Below are 27,796 nucleotides of genomic sequence, written 5' to 3' on the forward strand. Positions count from 1 at the left end.
TTGCTTTGGATGTTGTTGGTTTTTTCTCCCTCAGCCATACTATACATTATTATATTGGTGAATGTTCCCCCGGGGTCGGGTGGTGGCGGAGGAAGGGGGAGCCTCAGCCAAGGCGCTAATGGGGAGTCGCTCGCTGGTGTCAAAAGTGTTCAAAATGACATTGGGGGGTCAACCTGTTTACCTCCCCGAAAACGCTCGTCTTGAAGTTGTGCGTTACCGTCTTCCTCTGACATCTTTGCGCCAACATAATGCATGTATGAGAATAGTTTTGTCAGTAGGTTGCTAAAAAATACCCCTCCCAAACCCCCAAAAGTAAGGGGAAGAAATAGAACTCGGCAGTAGTGATTGCAAACAATGTTCTGGTCACTCATTCTCAAATAGGAGCCCTTTTTTAAAAAGCTTTGCAGTATAATAGTTGTGTGTGAGGACACTGCGTTGACGTGTGAGGTAGCAGGCCTCATGATCTGAGAGCGAGACACTCTCACACACACTTTTATTCAGGACATGAAATCTAAGCCCATGTTGTTGTCGTTGCCTAACCCCCCACACTGACACGATTCTTATTCGTTATGGCAGAATACATTGTCTTCCCCGATTTTTCAGATTCCTCTCAAATGTCACATTTGGATCTTTTTTTCCGCTTCCTTCCTGTCTCCGCCAGATAGAAATGAGGTCAGTACTGTATTTGATCACCATCGCGCTTTGTACCTTTTTTTTTTTTTTCATCTCAGGGAGCTGTCCAAACTGTTTAATTTTAGGAATGATTCTTTGTTTTACTGTTCTCTCTGCCTCATTTCTCCTGCTTTCACTCTCTTCTCTCGCTCGTTTCTCCTCTCTCGCACTTTTCTGTCTTTGCTCTCTCTCACTCTGTCATCGTCCCATCCATATGCCATGAGAAATGACTGGAAACATATGTGCCCATGCTTGCCTATTCATTTGATCTCTGTTGTAATCTACTCACAAGCACTGCAAAACAACCCACTAAGGTTGTGTTCTTCACCTCTGTCTATATTGGTAAATGCCTTTCGTCCATGTTTAGTAGGCCTACGTCGTCTTAGGAAGACCAGATGAAATAGCATGTGTAATTTTTAGGCTAGTTCATTTAACTTTGCACCCCATAGAGGAAAAACATTCAACTAGAGTAAGTGATCAGGAAAATCCCCAAAATCATTTATCTTTTAACCATGGTTTGGAACCAAAATTATTTTCCAATCATTTCATTCTGAACAAAACCATATTTTTTTTCTCCTTCGTTTCGTTCAAATGTTCCGACCAGCAAAACTGGTTCAAACCCCTCAAAAAGCAGCTGTTTATATCGTTCCTTTTGAAACATCAAACTTTTTAAAACATTTAGCTTGAAATTTAAATTACTTCACCAATCAGTGCAGATGGAGCAGCTTGCTGTGAAGCGTGCATTGGACATGCATACATGCATTGGACAGACAAGTGTAGGGTGTGAGATGTGACTGAAATTTTGCGGATGGGGAGAGAGGGTGGAGGAGGCTTGGCTTGAAGCGCTGGCCATCTTGTGATGACATTCATTATCTGAATTAGGCCCACAGAATTATACCTACGAATTGACTTTGAATGTATTTGAACTTCAGAGAGTTGGCTTAACGTAGGACCAAAACTAGCTAGCTAACAAGCTTATGTGTTTGCAGAATGGCACCAGAATTACAATAAAAACACGTCTTACCTTTTTTGTAGTCCATTCATTCAATGTGAAATGTGATAACTATATTGTCCTTAACTAGCGTTGAAAAGTTAATCCATTCTTCTCAAATTAAAAATATCTCTCCCTATTCTGAATCACGCTTGTAACGTCCGTAGTAGACTATGGTGGGGAGGGGCAGGTAGTCTATACATGCACACATAGTGGTAAACATATTCGGCTGGCAGGCAGACACCGGAATAAGTTTCTTAGTGACTAAGGGCTTTGAATAGGCACATTGTGTTTTTTTGTGTGACAAAACCATTATAATCCCGGAATGTAAAATAACGTTATAAACTGGCTCCCATGCTTTTAAAGTAATGGTTCTGTTCCGGAACAGTATAGTTCACTTTTGTTCCCGGTTTTGATTCTGTTCCTTAAAAAATTTAAATACGGTTCTGTTCCTTGAACCTGTTCCAACCCCTGCTGTTAACCAATTTTTGCACCGAATGTTTCTAACTTGAGTAGTTTTAGTCTTCTAGATGGCCTCACTTACAATAACACACATGGTCATCAGAGCAGGTGAGTGATGCTTTACTCCTAGATGGCCCCTTCCCTTCATCCAGTTGTGGGAGGAACTGATATTCCAGTCCCAGATGAGATGAAGAGCTCCAGGCTGCAGTTTGGAGCCATCTGATATCTGAGAAGTTGCAAGCTCTCTGATGGAGTGCTCTAATCCTAGTACAGTTGGTGGTGGCTGTGCTGAGTGGAGAAAGGAGGAGGATAGGTGTGTCACCATCACTTCATTCCTCTCTGAGTGGAGGAAGAGGGACACGCGTGCAGAATCACAGAGCAGACCGACATGCATGCTAACACACACGGTAAAGGAGAGGAGTCACGAGGCTAATACAATCTCCTGGCTCGGTTGAAGGTTTATGCTAGAAAAGACCCGCTACGATATCCGCTATTAGAGGTCCTGAGATGGAGAGATATCTGTGACCTGAACTTTTTTTAGTTGTAGGTGCCGCATATCTTCATTCTGCTTGACTTGTTTGCCCTCGTTTAGGAGATCAGTAGTAATTTCAGTTCATGTAGCAGCTTAATATTGGGGATTTCATTTAGCTGGTTTACTTTGTAACGGTGTAGTAGCATGTGTCTGTCTGTATGCCTGTCCGCTACGGTGGGTACTGGGTACACGTTTGGCTGTTTTCCCTTTTGATTGGCTTCTCGGGGACTGACATCTTTCCCTCTACCTGTCAGCCTATCTCTCTTTTGTATTCTTCCCCCTTTCCTCTCTGATGGGGGCTGTCTTAGCTTCTGAATAACTCTGAGCAATGTGTGCATGAAAGCTTGAAGAAAGTCTTCCCAAATCTTTCTCCAAATTCCTCTTTTTCGATCTCTGCCTCCCTCAGTCCTTTGCTTCTTTCTCTGTCTCGCTCTCTGTCGCTCTGTCTCGCTCTGTGTGAGAGAGGCTCAGTGTGACTGAGCGCAGTGGAGAGTGGAAACTGTTAACAAGGCTCCCCGGCGTGGGACCTCTTCGTGTGTGTGTGTGCAACTGTAGATGGTGACTTCTTTCATTGTTCTGATTCGCTGAGGTTTCAAGACAAGTCAGACCTCATACAGTTCGATAGAAACAACAGAAAGAATTGGACAACAATATAAAGTGCACGGAGTTGCATTTCGTCAATATTTTACACAACTGCTTCATTCAGTACAGTAGAAGCCACATTCCTTTGGCCTGGGTGCATAAAATTGTGTATGTAACACACAGGAGGTTGGTGGCACCTTAATTGAGGAGGACGGGCTCGTGGTAATGGCTGGAGCGGAATAAATGGAATGGTATCCATTTGTTCCGTTCAAGCCATTTATTATGAGCCGTCCTCCCCTCAGCAGCATCCACTGATGTAACACTTCTATCTAGTAAGCTCCTCATTGTGGTATTGTCTTACTGTATGCCATCATGTAGGCTTGCCTTTTAATGTCGTATACAGGGATATTTCTGCATTGAAATCCTTGAGTGGGCAGTCATTTTTTTTTTTTTTTTTTTGCGGGTCGCCTATATCCAAACAGTAATTAATACATTTTCAGTAAATCATTTTCGGGATGGAATTCCGCTTTCAGTGTAAACTTAAACGAGTAAAATCAGATACCAACTATGTAGAAAAAATAATGGACTTGGAAAGATAATGTAGAAAAGATAATGGATATATTTTTGTTTAATGTAATATTTGAAAATTAATATTCACCAAAATAAAAGATAGATAGTTGGGGAGAATTGAATTCCCAAAATAATGAATATAGCAGTATATATTTTGTTATGTTTGCGCAAAATATTATGTTTGAGAAACAAAAAGCACAGCATTAGCCATGGCAAAATGCATAGAATTGGAGGGACTTAGCTTTAAAACGGCAAAATGTTCTCTTGGTTCCATGGCAGAATATGTAGAATCGCAGGAAATCTGCTTTAAAACTGATTGTGTGGGTGTGAGCATGCGCGCACTGTAGGCCTGTATGTGTCTAACAACCATCAGCAATCATGTTGCTTGCAAGCCCTACGGAGAAAGAAAAAAGCCTCCCCTCTTCGATATAAAGAGTGATGATGTTGTTGACTCACTGTCTCCAAGATATATCAATCAATCAATTCACCAATCAATAGTCATCTAGTAAACCCCCGAGGACAGAGGAAAAGGCTCGTAGAACCACTCCAATCAGTTACTTTTCACCTCTTAGGTGCACAGGCTAAAGATGTGGCCAACTAGAGGGAGGGTCCCCACAGCGTGCGCACACACACACACACACACACAGCGCACATGGACACATCTGGGTTGGGCTTCATTCAGAATTGAATTAAGAATTCCTAATTTAATTTCAATTATTGAATTTGAATTTAAGACGTAAACAGGATACAGAATTGCAATTTTGAATGAATGGAAATGGAATTTAATTTGGTGGAATAGAAGAGGACTTTAAATGAATTAAATTCTATCTTAGGTGTAGTCGATACAAATATACATCTTGTACATAAAACATCAAACATGTCGTTATATACATACAGTGGGTTCCAAAATGATTGACACCCTTGATAAAGCTGAGCAAAAATGACTATAAAATAAACAAAATACTGCGCTATATTGTATGCTCAAAGTATTATTTCATACTAATACAATTGTTCAGAGAAAGCGATTTTGTTTAACAAGTAATAAAAAAAGATCTCTAAGGTAGGGCTCAATTATTGACACCCCTAAAAACACATAAGCAGAAAATAACCCCATACCTACTGTAAAATATGGTGGTGGATCTTTGACGTTATGGGGCTATTTTGCTTCCACTGGTCCTGGGGCCCTTAAGGTCAATGGCATCATGAACTTTGCCCAGTACCAGGACATTTTAACCTAAAACCTGGTTGCCTCTGCCTGGAGGCTGACAATTGGCCACAAGTGGATCTTCCAGCAAGACAATAACCCCAAGCACTCATCAAAATCCAGAAATGGTTAATTGGCCTCAAAATCAACATTTTGCAATGGCAATCTGTCTCCTGTAATTTGAATTGAAGAGCGCAGTCCATAAGCGCAGATGAAGGATATCAAGGATCTGGAAGGATTCTGTATGGAGGAATGGTCAAGGATCCCTCCCAATGTGTTCTCCAACTCATAAAACATTGTAGAAAAAGGCTCAGTGCTGTTATCTTCGCATGGTTAAGGTATTGAAAACAGGCGTGTCAAACATTTTTGACCCCTACCTCCGAGGGAGAAAAAATCTTTCTTTTTTCTGATCAATTATATTAGTATAATAAATTATTTCCCACTTTTTTTTTAGCGTACACTATAGGTCAGTATTTTAACCCCCTAAGGTTGATGTCTGCACCCGGTGGAAATCTAATTAGCATAATAAAAAAAGCCCCATTTTAAAATGTCAATTTTAACTAGTGATATCTTTTTGTTGCATCTGTAGCATTTTTTTTTGCACCACCACACCCGCCTATGTCACACGTAAACATCTGCAGTGAAAGGGGATAGAGCTAGAGTGGTGTGAAGAAGACTATTCCATGTGAGAAATTGCCAAGAAACTGAAGATGTACTTGTCCTCATGCTCAGTTGTGCACCGGGCCTCCCACTCTTTCTATTCTGGTTAGAGCCAGTTTGCGCTGTGCTGTGAAGGGAGTAGTACACGGTGTTGTAGAAATGCGGATGCTCCAGATACTCAACTAGTCGAAAGAAGGCCAGTTTTATTGCTTCTTTAATCCGAACAACAGTTTTTAGCAGTGCTGACATAATTGCAAAAGGGTTTTCTAATGATCAATTAGCCTTTTTAAAAATGATTAACTTGGAATAGCTAACACAACATGCCATTGGAACACAGGAGTGATGGTTGCTGATAATGGGCCTCTGTAGATATTCCATAAAAAATCATTCTCTCACGTATTTCTGAAATAAGCAGTGGATGATGACCTCTGTTGTGTAGGGTGTGCACACCTTGGTAGGCCTGGACCCAGGACGGGGGCTGGAATCGTTGGTGGTGCTGCAGAGATGGTTGTCCTTCTAGGAGGTTCTCCCATCACCACAGAGGAGCTCTGTCAGATTGACCGTCAGGTTTTTGTCACCTCCCTGACCAAGGCCCTTCTCCCCCGATTGCTCAGTTTTGCCGGACGGCCAGGTCTAGGAAGAGTCTTGGTGGTTCCAAACTGCTTCCATATAGGAATGATGGAGGCCACTGTGTTCTTGGGGACCTTCAATGCTGCAGAAATGTTTTGGTATCCTTCCCCAGATCTATGGCTCGACACAATCCTGTCTTAAAGCACTAAGGACAATTCCTTTGATCTCGTGGCTTGGTTTCTTGCTCTGACATGCACTGTCAACTGTGGGACCTTAGATAGAGATGTGTTCCTCCAGCTCATGTTCAATCAATTGAAGTTACCACAGGTGGACTCCAGTCAAGTTGTAGAAACATCTCAAGGATGATCAATGGAAACAGGATGCACCCGAGCTCAATTTCGAGTCTCTTAGCAAAGGGTCTGAATACTTATGTAAATAAGGTATTTCTGTTTTTATTTTTAATAAATGTGCTAACATTTCTATAAATGTATTTGTCATTATGGGGTATTGTGTGTAGATTGATGAGGAAAAACATGAATTTAATACATTTTAGAAAAACTCTAACGTAACAAAATGTGGGAAAAGTCCAGGTCTGATTACTTTCCCGAGTGCACTGGATATGCATGTAAATGCCAGACCACGCTCACGTGAACGCTAGTCAATAACGGCCATGTTGTTTTAGGTACTAGTCTGGAAAATGTTCGGGGTAGACCTTTCTCCATAGATGCGTATCATGTCTCGTGCAATTCGGTGCCACTGTTGAACCCCTAATAAGTGGGAGATTCTCAGCTAGCTCCCAGCTTTGTGAGCCTACAGTCTAACACCGCTACAGTCTAACACCGCTAATGGATAGGCTGGCAGTATATAGCCCTCATTTTTTTTTACTTTTTTTTTTTTACTTGACTTTTACGACTTCGGGGAGGAATTTGCTTCATATTTAATCCCTCCATACCGGATGTGATACTGAGATGATGAGTTTTTATTGCATATTATGTTTTATTCTCTGTAGGTGGTTTAGGCTGTTTTTGAGGCTGTGAAATGCTGTAACAGAAGAGTGTGGCTTTGGAGCTGTGTTTAAATGTGAATGAGGGATGGAGGTGCTTTACAGTGGCTTAGCTAGTGTCACTCTAGAGGTAACTTGTCAGTAAAGGTCTATGGAAGGTTTACCCTTCCACCCTCTAGTGTGTGTGTGTGTGTGGCAGAGCATGGCACTTGAAATGCCAGGGTTGTGGGTTCGATTCCCACGGGGAAACGGTGGGGGGGGGGGTATTAAAATGCATCTACTCACTACTGTAAGTCAATCAGGATAGGAGCGTCTGCTAAATGACTCATGTAAATATACAGCTTTCATTATTTTGTGTGTGACTTCCAGTGTACAGTCAGAGTTTCAACTGGACAGTATGTCTGTTTGTGTGGCTATGAGCTCATGCAAGTGTGTCCAATGTGACTGACAGAGTGAGGTAATGGTATGTCATTGCCAAGCTGCAGCCTCCCTCAGCCCTGACCCACAAACCCCTGGCCCTGTGGCATTCCATTCCCCCATACTACACCAGGGTCAGACCAGGCCACACACATACTGCTCCAGGCTGTGCTGACATGGCCCAAATGCCATGTAGCCTAGCCTACCGCCACACTGGCGAAAAGCCATGGAAGTTCATAGATCCAATACCCCTGGATAGGGAGTAGGGACATACAGCAGTTAGCCATTAGATACAATAGAATGACAGTGGGGAGCGACATGAGATGTCGGAGCTGCAGAAAGACTGGAGATTAGTAATATGAATGTATTCCTTCATTTCTGGAGGTTCCTGTGGCACCCACTAAATGAAGCCATAGTCTAACAAGGCAATGGGGAAGATGTTGGGACACACACAGACAAATGAACACCTTGTGCAACCTTTCGACTTGTCTGCCAGCCTGCTTGCCCCCTTGACATAAACACACACAGGCACACACGCCGAGACCACACTCCTCGTCCACTTGATCCGTCCTATAATTGAATTCACTATAATTGCTCTGGACCTGAATCCACTCCAAGATGCTAGTGGCCCAGTAAACAAGCTTCTAAAATAGGCCCTCCGTAATAGGCCCTCGTGACATTTAGCTTGGCAAGCTGGACGTGTTTTTCTTTTTTTTGCCCGGCAATAAAAACAACTACGGCAACGCTGAAACACAGCAGGCTGGTAACACTGTGGCAGCACTTGTCACCCTGTTTAGCGAGGCACTGGTTTGGGTCAGTACGCACAAGTAGACACACACACACACACACACACACACACACACAGTGAAGGCATAGAGCCGAAGCAGCCGTCTCTTTTGAGGTGTGTGGGGGTGGGAGGGAAGTGTTGTGTCTAGCTGAAGGGGCTGGGGTTGTGTTCTGCAATATGGACCCTATTATGAGTGGGCCTCCTGCTCAGTGACGAGGACTGGAAGCCCTGCTGTGGAGAGCTGTTCTCTTCCTGGAAGTGATAGATGGCTGGAAGACTGCTGTCTCTGTGTGTGGAGATGAACGAGAACACACACACACACATACACACATGCGGATCCCTCTGCTCCCCTTCCCCTTCTTTAATAAACAGTCCTTATTGTTCCCAGCCATCAGAGCCAAAGCTCCACAATAACGATGCCAGAGAGACTGTGAAGGGTCAAATGAATGGTATGTTAGGGTCTTGCTCTTACAACTAGCCTCTGCAATTCCCAGAAGGGTTACTCCACTCCATTGCACAACCTTGTGATACAGAAATTGGAGACGGTTGACATTTTTAAGTGTAGTTAGGCCTTCTGTTTAGGCTTGTCTGCGCAGTTGCTGGTGTGCTGTTGAGTTCTTCACAGCTGACTCGACTCTTAAGGCAAGCAGGGAGAAATGACTGTTTCCTCTCAAAAAAACATGGAGATCACAAAGGGACGTTCAGAGACTGGCACCGTTCCAAAACTCTGGACAAAGCTGCCTTTCCTCTTTTTCCTTTCCTTTCACGTTGCCTTGTCTCCTTTCCTTCATGATTCAAGCCTGGAGTTTTCTCTAACCACGTGACCAGACCAAGAAAATGCAGAGCCCGCCAGTGTAAACACTGATAGATAAAGGTGAGCTCGGATTGTGTTCAGTCATCTCTTGTCAGGTTAGGCTAGTGGTCGTGAAGGAAAGGACACGAGGTCAGTAAGCTTTCGAAGACCTGTCTGTATGGAACTGACTGATTGTGGGGGAAGAATAATAAAGGCAACACCAGACCACAAGAGCACGACTCACACACCAGGAGGAAACCTCAGTGTGTTTCTCTTTTTTTTCTCTCTCTCCTTCTCTCACACGCTGCTGTCCCCTCATAAACTCTCTCTCTCCTCTCACACGCTGCTGTCCCCTCATAAACGCTCTCTCTCCTCTCACACGCTGCTGTCCCCTCATAAACTCTCTCTCTCCTTCTCTCACACGCTGCTGTCCCCTCATAAACTCTCTCTCTCCTTCTCTCACACGCTGCTGTCCCCTCATAAACTCTCTCTCTCCTTCTCTTACACGCTGCTGTCCCCTCATAAACTCTCTCTCTCCTTCTCTCACACGCTGCTGTCCCCTCATAAACTCTCTCTCTCCTTCTCTCACACGCTGCTGTCCCCTCATAAACTCTCTCTCTCCTTCTCTCACACGCTGCTGTCCCCTCATAAACTCTCTCTCCTTCTCTCACACGCTGCTGTCCCCTCATAAACTCTCTCTCTCCTTCTCTCACACGCTGCTGTCCCCTCATAAACTCTCTCTCCTTCTCTCACACGCTGCTGTCCCCTCATAAACTCTCTCTCTCCTTCTCTTACACGCTGCTGTCCCCTCATAAACTCTCTCTCCTTCTCTCACATGCTGCTGTCCCATCATAACTCTCTCTCTCTCCTTCTCTCACACGCTGCTGTCCCCTCATAAACTCTCTCTCTCCTTCTCTCACACGCTGCTGTCCCCTCATAAACTCTCTCTCTCCTTCTCTTACACGCTGCTGTCCCCTCATAAACTCTCTCTCCTTCTCTCACATGCTGCTGTCCCATCATAAACTCTCTCTCTCCTTCTCTTACACGCTGCTGTCCCCTCATAAACTCTCTCTCCTTCTCTCACATGCTGCTGTCCCCTCATAAACTCTCTCTCTCCTTCTCTTACACGCTGCTGTCCCCTCATAAACTCTCTCTCCTTCTCTCACATGCTGCTGTCCCATCATAAACTCTCTCTCTCCTTCTCTTACACGCTGCTGTCCCCTCATAAACTCTCTCTCCTTCTCTCACATGCTGCTGTCCCATCATAAACTCTCTCTCTCCTTCTCTCACACGCTGCTGTCCCCTCAACTCTCTCTCTCCTTCTCTCACATGCTGCTGTCCCATCATAACTCTCTCTCTCTCCTTCTCTCACATGCTGCTGTCCCCTCATAAACTCTCTCTACATTTAGCCTTTAGCTCTGTCTCCATACTCTCTCTCTCCATCTCTCTACTTTATCTCTACTTGGCTCTATTTCCTCCCCCCCCTTTTTTCTTCTTGCTCCCTCTCACCTCTCTGCTCTGTTCATATTTCAAATGAAGCGATCCTTTCCATGCGACCAGCTGTGTAAACAGCGGGGCCAGCCGTGCATGTTTTCTCACAGAGAAAGGCAGAAATGATGCCGGAGAAAAACCTGGACACAAGGAGCCCGACGCCATGGCACAGGCGCAAACTGATGACCTATGGCCCTTTTGACTCTCGCAGAGTAGATATGGTGCTGCGTTTACGGCTGTGTGTGTGTACGATTTGATTGTGTATCCGTGTGTGCGTTTTGTGCATGTTTTTACTGGATGTGCGTGTTTCCAAATGTCTCATGCAATGTGTTTCTTTCTAAACACCACACTTTAACACAATGTCAAATTTGCATGTAATGTTGTGTGCATTTTACACAGGAAATAGCCCTTTGTCAGCTCGTCTGCTGTTGCCAGAACTTCAGTTACTCGATGACCGTTAATTCGAAAGATGCGAAGGTTGATAAATGAAACAACGATGATGATGGGGCAGAAACAACGCTGTATGTAGAGCACAACTGACCCATATTTGATTTCATAAGCCTGTTGGGCTGCCTCCGTCTACTGCTGGTGTGTTCTCTTCACTCGAGGCCATTGGAGTCTGACGTTGCTCTGATGTCAATCATGTGATTCTTTTAATACAGCTTTGTGGTTCTTAGTATGCTGGTGTGATTCTAAGAATCACTGTAGGTCAGTGATGCTGAGTGGTTGGTGGCAAGATGCTTAGTCTGATGGCACACTTGGGTGTGTGTGCATGCGTTGGCCGTAGATCTGTCGGTGCAGCTGTGTGTGTGTGTGTGTGGTACGGCAGGGCTAGGATAGGAGGACCACCACCACAAGCACACACACAGATCATCCCTGGGCCTGTTTTTGCAGGTGCATGCTTGTTGGCATTTGAGATAATTAAAGCTTGACCTTTTTAATGGGAGGCAGAAATGTCACAGTCTGCCTTATCTGCTAACAAGTGGAGTCCATTCAGCCCTAGCCCCCCCTGTTCCTGTGGCTTTCCATCCTCCTTAGCCAAGCTCTTTCAGCTACTGTACAGTGAAGTTATGTGACCCCATAATGTACGGTAATGTTCTGTAACGCTGTCCTGGGGGATGCTGCCATGACATGCCAAATGTGCACTGTAATTGTGGACATGACTTTCCACGCATAGTGTACTGGCTGCTGCACACGCACTGTGTCTGTGAGCATGCGCGCACAAGCACCCGTTACGTATATGCCTTCTCCTGCGTCCACCCACACAGCCCTCTCCTCATAAATGTTTCAGTGCATCGTGCTGCTGCCGGAGCCGCGCCGGACTATTTGTGCCAACTGCCAAGCCATATTCACTGCACTGTATCTTTTATATAGAGCAGTTGATTCAGTCAGTGTGCAGAGCTGAGATTTGCCCTCACCTGCCACTGTGCCTGAGCTGACAGTCATCGTGAAGGACAGGGAAGGACAGTTATCATGACTCTATTTTCTTTAGACCACACACCTGTGTGTAACTGAGGTGTGTTACACACAGCCAGGTTGTACACAGTGCCTTCAGAAAGTATTCACACCCCTTGACTTATTCCATAATTTGTTACGTTACAGCCTGAATTCAAAATGGATTCATGTTCTTTTTTCTCTAACACAATACCCCATAATGACCAAGTAAAAACCATGTTTTTAGAAATTTTGCAAATGTATTGAAAATCAAATACTGCTATCTAATTTACATACAGTACCAGTCAAACGTTTAGACACCTTCTCATTCAAGGGTTTTTCTTTATTTTTTACTATTTTCTACATTGTAGAATAATACTGAAGACATCAAAACTATGAAATTACATAAGTGTTAAACAAAGCAAATATATTTTAGATTCTTCAAAGTAGACACCCTTTGCCTTGATGACAGCTTTGCACACTCTTGGCATTCTCTCAACCAGCTTCACCTGGAATGCTTTTCCAACAGTCTTGAAGGAGTTCCCACATGCTGAGCGCTTGTTGGCTGCTTTTCCTTCTCTGCGGTCCAACTCCACCCAAATCATCTCAATTGGGTTGAGGTCGGGTGATTGTGGAGGCCAGTTCATCTGATGCAGCACTCCATCACTCTCCTCCTTGTTCAAATAGCACTTACACAGCCTGGAGGTGTGTTGGGTCATTGTCCTGTTGGAAAAACAAATGATACCCACTAAGCGCAAACCAGATGGGATGGCGTATTGCTGCAGAATGCTGTGGTAACCATGCTGGTTAAGTGTGCCTTGAATTCTAAATAAGTCACCAGCAAAGCACCCCCAGACCATCTCACCTCCTCAATGCTTCACGGTGGGAACCACGCATGCAGAGATCATCTGTTCACCTACCCTGCATCTCAAAAAGACACGGAGGTTGGAAAAAAAATCTCAAATTTGGACTCATCAGACCAACGGACAGATTTCCACCGGTCTAATGTCCATTGCTCGTGTTTCTTGGCCCAAGCAAGTCTCTTCTTATTGGTGTCCTTTTGTAGTGGTTTCTTTGCAGCAATTTGACCATGAAGGCCTGAGTCACGCAGTCTCCTCTGAACAATTGATGTTGAGATGTGTCTGTTACTTGAACTCTGACGCATTTATTTGGGCTGCAATTTCGGCTCGTAACTCTAATAAACTTATCCTCGGCAGCAGAGGTAACTCTGGGTCTTCCTGTGGCGGTCCTCATGAGAGCACTTTCATCATAGGGCTTGATATTTTTTGCGGCTGCACTTGAAGAAACGTTAAGTTCTTGACATTTTACGGATTGACTGATCTTCATGTCTTAAAGTAATGATGGACTGTCGTTGCTTATTTGAGCTGTTCTTGCCATAATATGGACTTGGTCTTTTACCAAATAGGGCCATCTTCTGTATACCACAACCATTCCTTTCTTTTATATACCATCCCTACCTTGTCACATCACAACTGATTGGCTCAAGCGCATTAAGAAGGAAAGAAATTCCACAAGTTAACTTTTAACAAGGCACACCGGTTAATTGGAATGCATTCCAGGTGTCTACCCCATGAAGCTGGTTGAGAGAATGCCAAGAGTGTGCAAAGCTGTCATCAAGGTAAAGGGTGGCTACTTTGAAGAATCTCAAATATAAAATATATTTTGATTTGTTTAATACTATTTTTGGTTGCTATATGAATTCATATGGATGAATTAATTGTTTTGATGTCTTACCTATTCTACAATGTAGAAAATAGTAAAAATAAAGAAAAACCCTGGAATGATGATGGTGTCCAAACTTTTGACTGGTACTCTACATGCATGCTCTTCCATAGAGCTACATTTTTACCTTCTAATCTAATACATGGCGGCCCTGGATCAAATCCCACCACTGCCACTTTCATATGGACATCCCTAGACAGTTAGGGATTGTTGTTGAACCCTAAACCAAGTTGAATGACTTGTGACATCAGGCATAATATTTTAGGAAAAGGGCGGAAGGGTTGAAAGAGGCTTGGTCACCCTACCTTATACACTGAGTGTACAAAAATGAACACCTGCCCTTTCCATGACATGCAACTCAATATTAGGAAGGTGTTCATGTTGTGTGCACTCAGTGTACATTGTGTTTTGTATTCTAAAGTCACAATCCGTGATTGGTGCAAAGATTTTCTGGACATGTGCTTTTCAGATATAATGTAAACCTATTGATTCTTGGAGAATATTACCCATGCGGTATATGCCTCATGCGCTTAGAACTACTGATCATTCCCCAATAAACTAAAACAAAATAGTTTAATCTGAAAAACAACACATTTGGCTGCCTCACCTGATGAGGCAAGGGTTTTGAAAAATGTTATCGCTCACAAATTCATAGAACTTGGAGGACAAACTTCAACATACATTTTGAAGTTGTTTAAAAACGTATTTGTATTTTAACCTTATTTTAACCAAGTTAACCTTAACTTGCAAATTGTTAGACCAAAAATTACTCTACAACAAAAAATGTAATTGTTAACTTTAATACAATTTTATTTTAATCTATTGCTCATTCAACGTTGTTGTTGTTATGAGGATTTTTTCATGAGCTCGTCAAAAAGTAGGTGTGTCCAAACTTTTGACTGGACCTGTAAGTATTCACAACCCTGAGTCAATCGATGTTAGAATCACCATTGGCCGCGATTACAGCTGCGAGTCTTTATGGTTAAGTTTCTAAGAGCTTTGCACAATATTGTACAATATTTGCACATTTCTCTTTTGAAACTTCTTCACACTCTGTCAAGTTGGTTGTTGATCATTGCTAGATAGCCATTTTCAAGTCTTGCCATAGATTTTCAAGCCAATTTAAGTCAAACTGTAACTAGGCCACTCAGGAACATTCAATGTTGTCAATTCCAGTGTATATTTGACCTTGTGTTTTAGGTTATTGTCCTGCTGACAGGTGAATTTGTTTCCCAGTGTCTGTTGGAAAGCAGATGGAACCAGGTTTTCTAAGATTTCGCCATTGCTTAGCTCTATTCCATTTATTTTTATCCCAAAAAACTCACTAGTCCTTGTCGATGACTAGCATACTCATAACATGATATAGCCACCCCTATGCTTGAAAATATGCGACCTGTTTCAGGAAACTAGGCTTATGTCGCACGTCACTACTTCATAGGAGCGGCATTTGAACGTAAACCATTTAAAAAAAATCAAAGTGCGTGTTTGGGCAGATGCCTTCTGGAACGTAACATTTCATATGCCTTAACAAACTTGTATTCCATCCATAAATACGAATAAAATTGTTAAATTACGAACCTAGTTGGTTTAGCCATGGAAAAAGTCAGGAACCTTCCTGCTAGACATGATTGGCTGAGATAATGGATGGGCTGGACATGCCAGGAGATGAGTTTGGATTGGTCTGCCATGTAGCATGCTTCGGTCTATAACGACAGTATCTATCAGTACGTGTTGACAGTCCTTTCTACTGCGCCGTTTTTGAAAGATATGTTAGCCATTGAACTACAAAAGTTTTGCTAGTTTTCTCAACTTTGACGCCACGCCCTGAATTTAGCAGGTGCTATCGACAGATCAGTTGGAAAGATCAGTTCGATTATTAATTCATCATCGGCTGTCAGATCCTATTAGTCACTGGCTCCTGCTACTACATACCATATCCTCCGACCTGCGTTCTCTACACACACGCACACACACACACGCACTCCCCTGCTCAGCCATGTCAGTGGAGCACAAGAACAAGGAGTGACCCATAATGTTTGTTAGGTGGGGAAGGCCCTTTCCTGTTTCAGCATGGCAATGCCCCCGTGCACAAAGCGAGGTCCATACAGCAATGGTTTGTCGAGATCGGTGTGGAAGAACTTGACTGGCCTAAACAGAGCCATGACCTCAACCCCATCGAACACCTTTGGGATGAATTGGAACGCCTGCTGCGAGCCAGGCTTAAATCACCCAACATCAGTGCCCGATCTCAATAAAGCTCTTGTGGCTGAATGGAAGCAAGTCCCCGTTCTGACATCTAGTGGAAAGCCTTTCCAGAAGAGTGGAGGCTGTTATAGCAGCAAATGGGGGACCAACTCCATATTAAGTCACATAATAAGATGCATGGACTCACTCTGTATGCAATAATAGTGTTCAACATCTTTTTTTATGACTACCTCATCTCTGTACCCCACATATACAATTAACTGTAAGTTCCCTCAGTTGAGCAGTGAATTTTCAAACACAGATTAAACCACAAAGACCAGGGAGGTATTCAAATGCCTCGCAAAGAAGGACAACTATTGGTAGCTGGGTTAAAAAAATGTAAAAGCAGACATTGAATATCCCTTTGAGCATGGTGAAATTAATTACATTTAATTACATTTTGGATGGTGTATCAATACGCCGTCACTACAAAGATGCAGACGTTGTTCCTAACTCATTTGCCGGAGAGGAAGGAAACTGTTCAGGGATTTCACCATGTGTTTTTTATATTTAATAAAAGTAGAGACTCTGAGCTAGAAAATTGTATATCATACACTGCAGTTGAGGAACAATAGGAAAGTTATTCTGCTTTGAAAGGTGATATTTGTCACCCCACTTTTGAGAAAATGGACCTTAACCTCTCTGGAATATGTGGGACGGTAGCGTCCCACCTGGCCAACATCCAGTGAAAATGCAGAGCGCCAAATTCAAATAAATTACTATAAAAATTTAACTTTCATGAAATCACACATTCAATATACCAAATTAAAGCTACACTTGTTGTGAATCCAGCCAACGTGTCAGATTTCAAAAATGCTTTACGGCGAAAGCAAACAATGCTATTATCTGAGGATAGCAACCAAGCAAACAAACACAGACCATCATATTTCAACCCTCCCGGCGCGACACAAAACACAGAAATAAAGATATAATTCATGCCTTACCTTTGACGAGCTTCTTCTGTTGGCACTCCAATATGTCCCATAAACATCACAAATGGTCCTTTTGTTCGATTAATTCCATCGATATATATCCAAAATGTCAATTTATTTGGCGCGTTTGATCCAGAAAAACACCGGTTCCAACTTGCACAACATTGACTACAAAATATCTCAAAAGTTACCTGTAAGCTTTGTCCAAACATTTCAAACTACTTTTGTAATACAACTTTAGGTATTTTTTAACGTCATTAATCGATAAAATTGAAGACGGGATGATCTGTGTTCAATACCGGAGGAAAACAATGTGTAGCATGCTTTCTGGTCACGCGCCTCTAACAAACAGTACACTTCACTGGAGCCTCATTCTGAACATTTCTATTTCTTCATTTCATTTCTCAAAGAGAAAACCTCAACCAATTTCTAAAGACTGTTGACATCCAGTGGAAGCGATAGGAACTGCAGGAAGGTCCCTAAGAAATCTGGATTCCCAATGAAACCCCATTGAAAAGAGTGACCTAAAAAAAAAGAAATCTGAATGGTTTGTCCTCAGGGTTTTGCCTGCCAAATAAGTTATGTTATAGTCACAGACATGATTCAAACAGTTTTAGAAACTTCAGAGTTTTCTATCCAATAATAATATTAGGGACTGAGTAGGAGGCAGTTTACTCTGGGTACGCTTTTCATCCAAACGTGAAAATGCTGCCCCCTATCCTAGAGAAGTTAAGTTGTTACTGAGTTACAGTTCATTATAATAAAATCATTCAATTGAAATGAGTTCATTAGGCCCTAATCTATGGATTTCACATGACTGGGCAGGGGCGCAGCCATGGTGGGCCTCGGAGGGCATAGGCCCACCCGCTGGGGAGCCAGACCCATCCAATCAGAATAAGTTTTTCCCCACAGAAGGGCTTTATTAAAGACAGAAATACTTCTGTTTCGTCAGCTGTCTGGGCGGCTGGTCTCAGACAATGCCTCAGGTGAGGAAGATGGATGTGGAGTTCCTGAGCTTGCGTGGTTACATGTGGTCTGCGGTTGTGAGGCCGGATGGACGTACTGCAAAATTATCTAAAACAACGGATGCGGCTTATGGTAGAAAAATTGACATTAAATTCTCTGGCAACAGCTCTGGTGGACATTCCTTTAGTCAGCATGCCAATTGCACGCTCCCTCAACTTTAGACAAATGTGTGTATGTTTTTATTCCACGGTTAGCTGTCCGTTTGATCGCTCTGCAGCCTGAAAGCACAAGGATGTTCAGCACTGTACAGTATAATAGTACTGTAGGGCTCCATCCTCCATAGCACTTACTTTCTATGTCTTCCCTATCATATAACACATAGATCACATGTGGGACTGGGAGGAGAATGGGCTTGCTGTGGTTGGGTTATAGATGGTAAACTGGGAGATAAGGGTTGGGGGAAGGTGTGTGTGTGTGTGTGTGTGTGTGTGTGTAGGCCTACAGTGGCAAAGTATTTGAACCCTTTGGAATTACCTGGATTTCTGCATAAATTGGTCATAACATTTGATCTGATCTTCATCTAAGTCACAACAATAGGCAAACACCGTGTGATTAAACTAATGACACACACATGATTGTGTTTTTCTTGTCTATATTGAATAGTTCATTTAACCATTCACATTGTAGGTTGGAAAAAGTATGTGAACCCCTGGGCTAATGATTTCTCCAAAAGCTAATTGGAGTCAGGAGTCAGCTAACCTGGAGTCCAATCAATGAGACGAGATTGGAGATGTTGGTTAGAGCTGCCCTGCCCTATAAAAACACGTGCTTCTTGTGAATAGCAACATTTTAGTTTGCTATTCACAAGAAGAATTGCCTGATGTGAACCATGCCTCAAACAAAAGAGATCTCAGAAGACCTAAGATTAAGAATTGTTGAGTTGCATAAAGCTGGAAATGGTTACAAAAGTATCTCTGAAAGCCTTGATGTTCATCAGTCCACAGTAAGACAAGTTGTCTATAAATGGAGAAAGTTCAGCACTGTTGCTACTCTCCCTAGGAGTGGCCATCCTTCAAAGATGACTGCAAGAGCACAGCGCAGAATACTCAATGAGGTTAAGAAGAATCCTAGAGTGTCAACTAAAGCCTTACAGAAATCTCTGGAACATGCTAACATCTCTGTTGATGAGTCTACGATATGTAAAAAACACTAAACAAGAATGGTGTTCATGGGAGGACACCACGGAAAAAGCCACTGATGTCCAAAAAGATCATTACTGAACGTCTTAAGTTCGCAAAAGAGCATCTGGATGTTCCACAGCGCTCCTGGCAAAATATTCTGTGGACGGATTAAACTAAAGTTGAGTTGTTTTGGGGCTGCTTTGCTGCCACAGGGCCTGGACAGCTTGCTATCATCGACGGAAAAATGAATTCCCAAGTTTATCAAGACATTTTGCAGAATGTAAGGCTATCTGTCTGCCAATTTGAAGCTCAACAGAAGTTTGGTGACGCAACAGGACAACGACCAAAAACACAGAAGTAAATCAACATCAAAATATCTTCAATAGAAGAAAATACTCCTTTCTGGAGGGCTCAGTCAGAGTCCTGACCTCAACCCGATTTGAGATGCTGTGGCATGACCTCGAGAGTGGTTCACACCAGACATCCCAAGAATATTGCTGAACTGAAACAGTTATGTAAAGAGGAACGGTCCAACATTGTGCATGTCTGATCCGCAACTACAGAAAACTTTGAGGTTTTAGCTGCCAAAGATGGTCAACCAGTTATTAAATCCAAGAGTTCACATACGTTTTGCAGCCTACACTGTAAATGTTTACACAGTCTGTTCAATAAAGACATGGACATGTAGAATTGTTTGTGTTATTAGTTTAAGCAGACTGTTTGTCTATTGTTGGATGAAGATAAGTAAAACTTTGGTAACAACAAAATGGTAATTTATTTGATTTGTAAATCCATATTGATAAACTGGGTAAATCAAGATGTAGACTAGGTCTATTCACAATGTAGATGAATGCATATTATTCATAAGCAGTGTGTGCATGCATTGTTATTGAGCTTGTTTTAGCTGATTTCAAGGGGCTACAAATGACAAACAATCCCTTCCATTTAACACTTATTTTATTGGCAACTGCTAGAACACATATTTTATTGTACTGATAAACAGCGTTTGCATACTAGAAGCAATCTCTTTTTTTATAAAAGTGTGTGCTTTCTCAAAGAAATGAATGATGTCATTCACGATTCAGAATGTGGCTGTGGAATCTGACTTCGGCTATGGAATCTAGAGGAAACCAGACAGGAGTCGAAGGAGTTTTTGGTGGCTAGGGAGTCTAAGTGAATTAATCAAGTTTTCGGTGACAATCTGCTTTGAAATCGGCATATTTTGCTTTATGTTTAGCATATTATCACAAACAATGTACTAGGGTAGGGAAATCAACTGCAAGCTAGCAAGGAAAGTTAACCTACAAACTTGGAAGCTACCGGTATCATCTTGCACAAAAGTGTTCTGGCCTGTATGGACATTGTTTTGCGAACAGTAATAAACAGTTTCAACATTTCTACATACCGTGTTGCATTATTCAAGTGTGTAAACTTCTGTGCAGCATGAGTGGGGAGCCAATGCCGCCCAGACAGCTCTAGCAATGAAGTGGAGCAGGCACATTGCTCTTCATGCTATAAAGGTGCTGCGCTGACACAGAATTGGTCCTCTCAATCACGTGAGACACATTTGACAGAAGTACCAAACATCTCCCGAGTGTCGCAGCGGTCTAAGGCACTGCATCGCAGGGCTTGAGGCGTCACTACAGACCTGGGTTTGATCCCAGGCTGTCGCAGCTGGCCGCGACCTGGAGAACCATGAGGCGGCGCACAATTGGCCCAGCGTCGTCCGGGTTAGGGGAGGGTTTGGCCAACCGGGATGTCCTTGTCCCATCGCGCTCTAGCGACTCCTGTGGCGGGCCGGGCACATGCACGCTGACTTCAGTCGCCAGTTGTACGGTGTTCCCTCTGACACATTGGTGCGGCTGGCTTCCGGGATAAGCGAGCACTGTGTCAAGAAGCAGTGCAGCTTGGCAGGCTTGTGTTTCGGAGGACTCATGGCTCTCGACCCTCGCCTCTCCTGAGTCCATATGGGAGTTGCAGTGATGGGACAAGACTAACTACCAATTTTTCAAACCAATTTTGTGATAGCCAAGGGGTAAAAAGTACGAAATTAAACAAATTAAAATTAAAGTATCGGAGATATAACAAATTCAGTACCAAACAGTTACTTTTTTTTTGTATCGGAAAAAGTACCGACGTTTCTGTATACTGTGCAACACTAATACCTTATGTTACCTTGTGTGACCTACAATACATTCAGTCACCTTTAAGTGAATTGTAGACCAATCTCTCTCCCAGGTTTCCATGACTTAACATACAGAGAAGGAGATCTCTCGAATGCAGTGAGATAAGCTAGATGTGAGATCTGTTCTCTGTACAATGAGACTGTTTTAAAGGTCAAGTAGCTTGTGTTTCAAAATGGCCGGCTTAGGTGACGTGGTCGTCTGTAGCTCAGTTGGTGGAACATGGCTCTTACAACACCAGTATAGTGGGTGTTATGTAAAAACTGTATGCACACATGACTAAGTTGTTTTCGATTAGAGTCTGCTAAATTTGTATTTAATTATATTATGTACATGCCAGATGGCTTGGTAATTGAATACATTGGCAATAGACCAATTTTCAGCCTGCAATCTTTTATTCTGGCCTCAGTTAGCACATTGTTGATACACAACCAATAGCCTAAGCTACTGTATCTAAATATGCAGCGCAATATGGATTTCCAGTCCATCTGTATTTCCGTACAAGGGGTCTGTTGTAAGGTCACGTAACTTATGTTTCAAAATGGCCAGCTGAGGTGACATACGTGCCAGATGGCTTTGTGATAGACCACATAGCAATTTGCCAATTTTCATCTAAATATGCAGTCCTGTATGGTTTTTCAGTCAATGTATTATAGGGGATGTTAATGCATTTTCATGATTGTGTGTTTGTTTGTGTGAGCCTACACATATCATGGTTATATGATTTGCTTTTACATGTGAAACAGACCGATACGTAACTGAACCTTGGCTATTATGAAGCCTACGTCCTCTTAATATGGCTCAAAACAACAGTTTTACAGGTGGGTGGTAGGGAGGTTTTTAAAAGTGAAATAAAAAAAGAGACCAGCACTCTTAGGCTTTTTAAAGATGCTCGTTAAAGCTCTTTAGCTAATGCAAATACAGCCCTTGTGCAGTGTCCTCCTTTTTGTTTGTCACTATATCAGTGTGTCCTGTGTGTGTCTATCCAGCACAGAGCTTCTGGAAGAACTAAGGTCACCCCGCTCCTCCGCTCTCTCCACTGGCTTCCAGTTGAAGCTCGCATCCGCTACAAGACCATGGTGCTTGCCTACGGAGCTGTGAGGGGAACGGCACCTCCGTACCTTCAGGCTCTGATCAGGCCCTACACCCAAACAAGGGCACTGCGTTCATCCACCTCTGGCCTGCTCGCCTCCCTACCTCTGAGGAAGTACAGTTCCCGCTCAGCCCAGTCAAAACTGTTCGCTGCTCTGGCACCCCAATGGTGGAACAAACTCCCTCACGACGCCAGGTCAGCGGAGTCAATCACCACCTTCCGGAGACACCTGAAACCCCACCTCTTTAAGGAATACCTAGGATAGGATAAAGTAATCCTTCTAACCCCCCCCCCCCTTAAAAGAGTTAGATGCACTATTGTAAAGTGGTTGTTCCACTGGATATCATAAGGTGAATGCACCAATTTGTAAGTCGCTCTGGATAAGAGCGTCTGCTAAATGACTTAAATGTAAATGTAAATGTATCCGCTTGTGTTTGTGGTATCCTTGTATATCCGGCTGCCCAGCCATATTACAGGGTGATTTGGAGAGCACTTTGGCCCCGATCAATAAAAGATAAGGCAGCTAATAGACGGATCAGAGCCTATAAAGCCATGCTCTCAGCCTGATGGAGAGACGGACACACCAGGGCCCCATATAGACCATGTCTGCGAGACAGACTTCCAGCCGTTGCGCTAACGCTAGTTCTCATTGGTTTGCGAAACTACCATGAACTTCCTTCATACTGGACACCGAGACATACAAATGTTATCCAAGAGTTCATCTGACTCTGGGGAAATGGATAAAGGGCCTCATTGCCAAAATCCTGTGTACACACACACTCTCTCTATCTCGAATCAATAAACATTTGATTCTGTAAAATGAATTCTTAGTTTGTCGCATGCGCCATTGCAGTACCATGTACCGCTAGCAGCATTTTGGCCAAAGAACGTTATACTAGCTGTCTAGTCTGTGTTTTCTAAATGTGCAATAAGCCTAAAACACAATTATATAAGGAATCATTCTGAGAAATAAGGTAGGGCACTTGATTTCAACATCGGAACAAAGTGGACAGGCTAGCATGCTGTTAAAACAGTTGGAGACGGACAGAACGGTGTGTTGATAACAATTCAACTGTTCTACCTTCTTAGCTAGCAAATATATCCAAGTTTGCTAATCTTGAAATATCTTGAAATAAGATTAGCTGGCAACTCACTAGCACACAGGCTTTTGCTTGATTTGTTTGAGATCTGTGTTCACTTCTTATGGCTGCTACAAGAAGTTGGTCATTATTAGTGAATGTGCATTGTGCATGGTTCTGGTTAAATTAGTAACAAAAAAGGGCATTTTCATAGACCGACTTGAACGCCAGGTCAGTGACTATTGCAAAAAAAGTAGGTTAAACTATTTTGATGAAATGTAATTATAAGTGGGTCTTCTGGTTGTGAAAGGTTTATTTATATATACTTGTGTATTGATTTTAAGAAAGGCATTGATGTTTATGATTAGGTACACATTGGTGCAACAACAGTGCTTTTTTCGCGAATGCGCTTGTTAAATCATCACCCGTTTGGCGAAGTAGGCTGTGATTCGATGATAAATGAATATGCAATGCAGGACAAGCTAGATAAACTAGTAATGTCATCAACCATGTGTAGTTAACTAGTGATTATGTTAAGATTGATTGTTTTTTATAAGATACGTTTAATGCTAGCTAGCACCTTACCTTGGCTCCTTGCTGCACTCGCATAACAGGTAGTCAGCCTGCCACGCAGTCTCCTCGTGGAGTGCAATGTAATCGGCCATAATCGGTGTCCAAAAATGCCGATTACCAATTGTTATAAACTTGAAATTGCCCTAATTAATCGGCCATTCCGATTAATCGGTCGACCTCTAATATCTACCTCAATTACCTTGCACCCCTGCACATCGACTTGGTACTGGTACCCTGTGTATATAGCCATGTTATCGTTACTCATTGTGTATTTATTATTACATGTTTAATTTTCTATTTCTCTATTCTCTTTCTCTCTACGTTGTTGGTAAGGGCCCTTAACCTTTACTTAACACCCATCCCGGATCCGGGAGCATCCTCATCCTCATCCTCCTCAAAGCTGACTAGCATAGCCTAGCATAGCGCCACAAGTAAATAATAGCATATAAATATCATGAAATCACAAGTCCGATACAGCAAATGAAAGATAAACATCTTGTGAATCCAGCCATCATTTCCGATTTTTAAAATGTTTTACATTTTACATCAAACACACAACCGCATTTATTCACCGCATAGATAGCATTCGCAAAAACCAGCAAAATATATAAAATTAATCGCTAACCTTGACCAACTTCATCAGATGACAGTCTTATAACATCAGGTTATACAATATACTTATGTTTTGTTCGAAAAAATGTGCATATTGAGAGCTGCAACCCTTGGTTATACGTTGTGAATATGTAGCATCGATTCACCAGAATGTCCGGAGCTATTTTGGACACTCACCTAATCTGACCAAAGAACTCATCATAAACTTTACATAAAAATACTTGTTTAATGGCAAATGAAAGATACACTGGTTCTTAATGCAACCGCCGTGTTAGATTTAAAAAAATAACTTTACCATAACAAACAGCATGCGTTATTGCGCCCGCCAAAATGGCAGAGAAGAGGAATCAACATTTTCCCCAGAAATACGAAATAACATCATAAATTGTTCTTACTTTTGTTGAGCTTCCATCAGAATCTTGTACAAGGAGTCCTAGGTCGAGGATAAAACGTTGAATAAACTGATGAAACTCGGTTGAAAAAACCTACTTTATGATGTTTTTCTAATATGTATCAAATAAAAACGGAGCCGGAGATATCCGCCGTGTATACCGAACGCTTTTCAGAAGCCAATGTCGATGTACTTCGCGCGCCAGAGAAGACAAAGAAATTTCCAGACCTGTCACTCCAAAAGCTCTTGTTCGGCCTCAGATCAAGCTAGACACCCCATTCCACCTTCCACTGCCTGTTGACATCTAGTGGAAGGCGTATGAAGTGCATGCATATCGATAAATATTAGGCAATTGAATAGGCAGGCCCTGGAACAGAGCATCGTTTTCAGATTTTTCACTTCCTGTATGGAAGTTTGCTGCAAAATGAGTTCTGTTTTACTCACAGATATAATTCAAACAGTTTTAAAAACTTGACTGTTTTCTATCCAATAGTAATAATAATATGCATATTGTACGATCTAGAATAGAGTACGAGGCAGTTTAATTTGGGCATGATTTTTTCCAAAGTGAAAACAGCGCCCCCCCTATTGACAAGAAGTTTAAGTAAGCATTTCACTGTTAGTCTACACCTGTTGTTTATGAAGCATGTGACAAATACAATTTAATTTCCTAACATTTTCAACAACAAAAAAACAATTTTCCTCCTTGCTTGATTCATGTGTAATGCTCGCTTGAGCAATCCTTTTTTACCAAACGCCACATATCCGTCTTCCTTAGGTGGTTGTGTCCCCCCCGTTGTCAAGGTTTCTTACGCCGTTGCCCTGTTTGTGTTAAGACCCCTGACTCATAACGAGATCATTACGGTCAAAAAAATGAAGTCATGTATATAAAAATTTGATCAAACGGTCTCCATGAATTATACAGAGGCCTGCTGGAGCAAGACAATGTTCCAGTGTACTAGGCTGTAGCTAGAGAGACGCCTAAAAATGGGCTAGAATTGAGTGTATTGTATTCTGTTTGTCTAATGTTGGTAACATTGGATATTCATTCTTACATTACGTGATGTATACGGACTCAAGTGAAGAGTGTGTGTGCGCACCTGCTCTATGGCTTTGAATGTGTGTGTGTTTGTGTTTGTTTGTGAAAGACCTCGGGGACTAACAACAGTCATAATTAGCAAAGTTTTTTCTTTTGCTTCATTTATGTCTCAGTAACATTCCCCCAGGGTTTTCACTCCAGCCTTGGTAATGACTGTGTGTATTGGTCGAGCTATCACATACCCATTGCATGCTGTTCATGGATTTTAATGCTCCTTAAGATCATTCCCCTGAAATGGGTGTTTTTTACCATTTCAGACTAGACATTTCCAGTCATTAGAGTCACGTAGATGCATGTTTTTCCCCGAGCTTTTAAATAGAGGGAAAATATATGTTTTCTTTATATAATTATCTCTCTCGCTCCTCTCTCTCTCTCGCTGGGATGGTGTGTGTTGCAGTTGACCTTTTAACCACAGCTTCTTTTGCAGGAGGGTATAGATGCCAGGGCTGACATGTCATGTTTTTTTCAAAGTGTGTTTGTGGTGTATATATTGTCCCAGAGGGGATTCAACATTTTTAATTATCTTTCTCTCTAGGTGAAGATTGAAGGACAATCAAAAAGAGAGTCGAGACACTGAACGAGTTAGAGCTATACCAGAGAGGACTATTTCATAGTCACCATGTCTCTACGTATTCCCCATCTCTGGAACCGACTCCACAGTGGAAGACCTACTATACCCTGACTGTGAAGGGTCAAAACCTCCTTCATAACCACTATCCTGCACCTCTCCTCGCCATCAGTCAAAGGAGGTAACAAACAGGCGGACATTTTGGGGAATACTATAACTCCAGTTGCCTGATTCAGAGGGCATTTCTCCAGTCACAACGCCACTGGAATACCACGCATGTCTGTCGCCCATATGGGGGCTAAAGCCACTCCATAACCCACACTGACACCATTCTGAGCCCTGTATTGCCCACAGTATAGTGTTTTGGGTGTCGTCATCGGTGGCGGTGGATTGAGCCAAAATGGCTGGGAAGGGCAACCCGGTCCCGGGCCCCCATCTCAACGGCTTCCCCATGCCCCACTACTCCTACTTCTTCCCCCACATGCTGGGGGGGCTCTCTCCCCCCGGCCTGCCCCTGAGTAGCTACAGCACGCCCTCGTCAGCCAGTAAGTACACCTACCGTACTTCCTTAACCTTCTCTCTGCTGTTTCAATTGACTGTGTGGTGTGGTGTTGGTGCTTGCTAAAGTGCATTTGTTTTGACTGTGCTGTTGTCTGGCTTGCCTCAGAATATTAGCCAGTTTTTTTTGGTATAGCCAACTCCTTTGTCATTGCCATGCCAAACATTGCAGAAACAATCTGGCACTGAAGGCTTTGAGATTTTGGTTGTGCGGGCATCTTGGATACACCACACTTCCGGCTTTGTCTTTTTTGGAATGTTCGAGGTAAGAGGAATAACACTGAGCTCCGAGTGGTGTCTGCTCCTCAGAAAAAGTTGTCTTCATTAGCAGAGAAAATGTTGCTGTGCCATGCTGTCTGATCATCCGTAGAGGCTGATGGCGGGAATGGAATGATATAATTGCAAT

General features: G+C 42.7%; 1 protein-coding gene across 5 annotated transcripts in view; it reads left to right on the forward strand.

The window, feature by feature from the left end:
- Positions 1–27,796, forward strand: part of LOC139541950 (retinoic acid receptor alpha-like) — a 221,263-nt gene that overhangs the window by 71,544 nt on the left and 121,923 nt on the right. For all 5 annotated transcript variants that reach the window (XM_071346878.1, XM_071346882.1, XM_071346880.1 and 2 more), the window contains one exon: positions 26,800–27,377. In XM_071346878.1, the coding sequence (XP_071202979.1) occupies positions 27,233–27,377 (145 nt within the window). In that variant the 5' untranslated portion in view covers positions 26,800–27,232. The remainder of the gene's footprint in view (positions 1–26,799; positions 27,378–27,796) is intronic.

This window comes from Salvelinus alpinus, chromosome 17, assembly GCF_045679555.1.
Source record: "Salvelinus alpinus chromosome 17, SLU_Salpinus.1, whole genome shotgun sequence".
Taxonomy (NCBI): domain Eukaryota; kingdom Metazoa; phylum Chordata; class Actinopteri; order Salmoniformes; family Salmonidae; genus Salvelinus; species Salvelinus alpinus.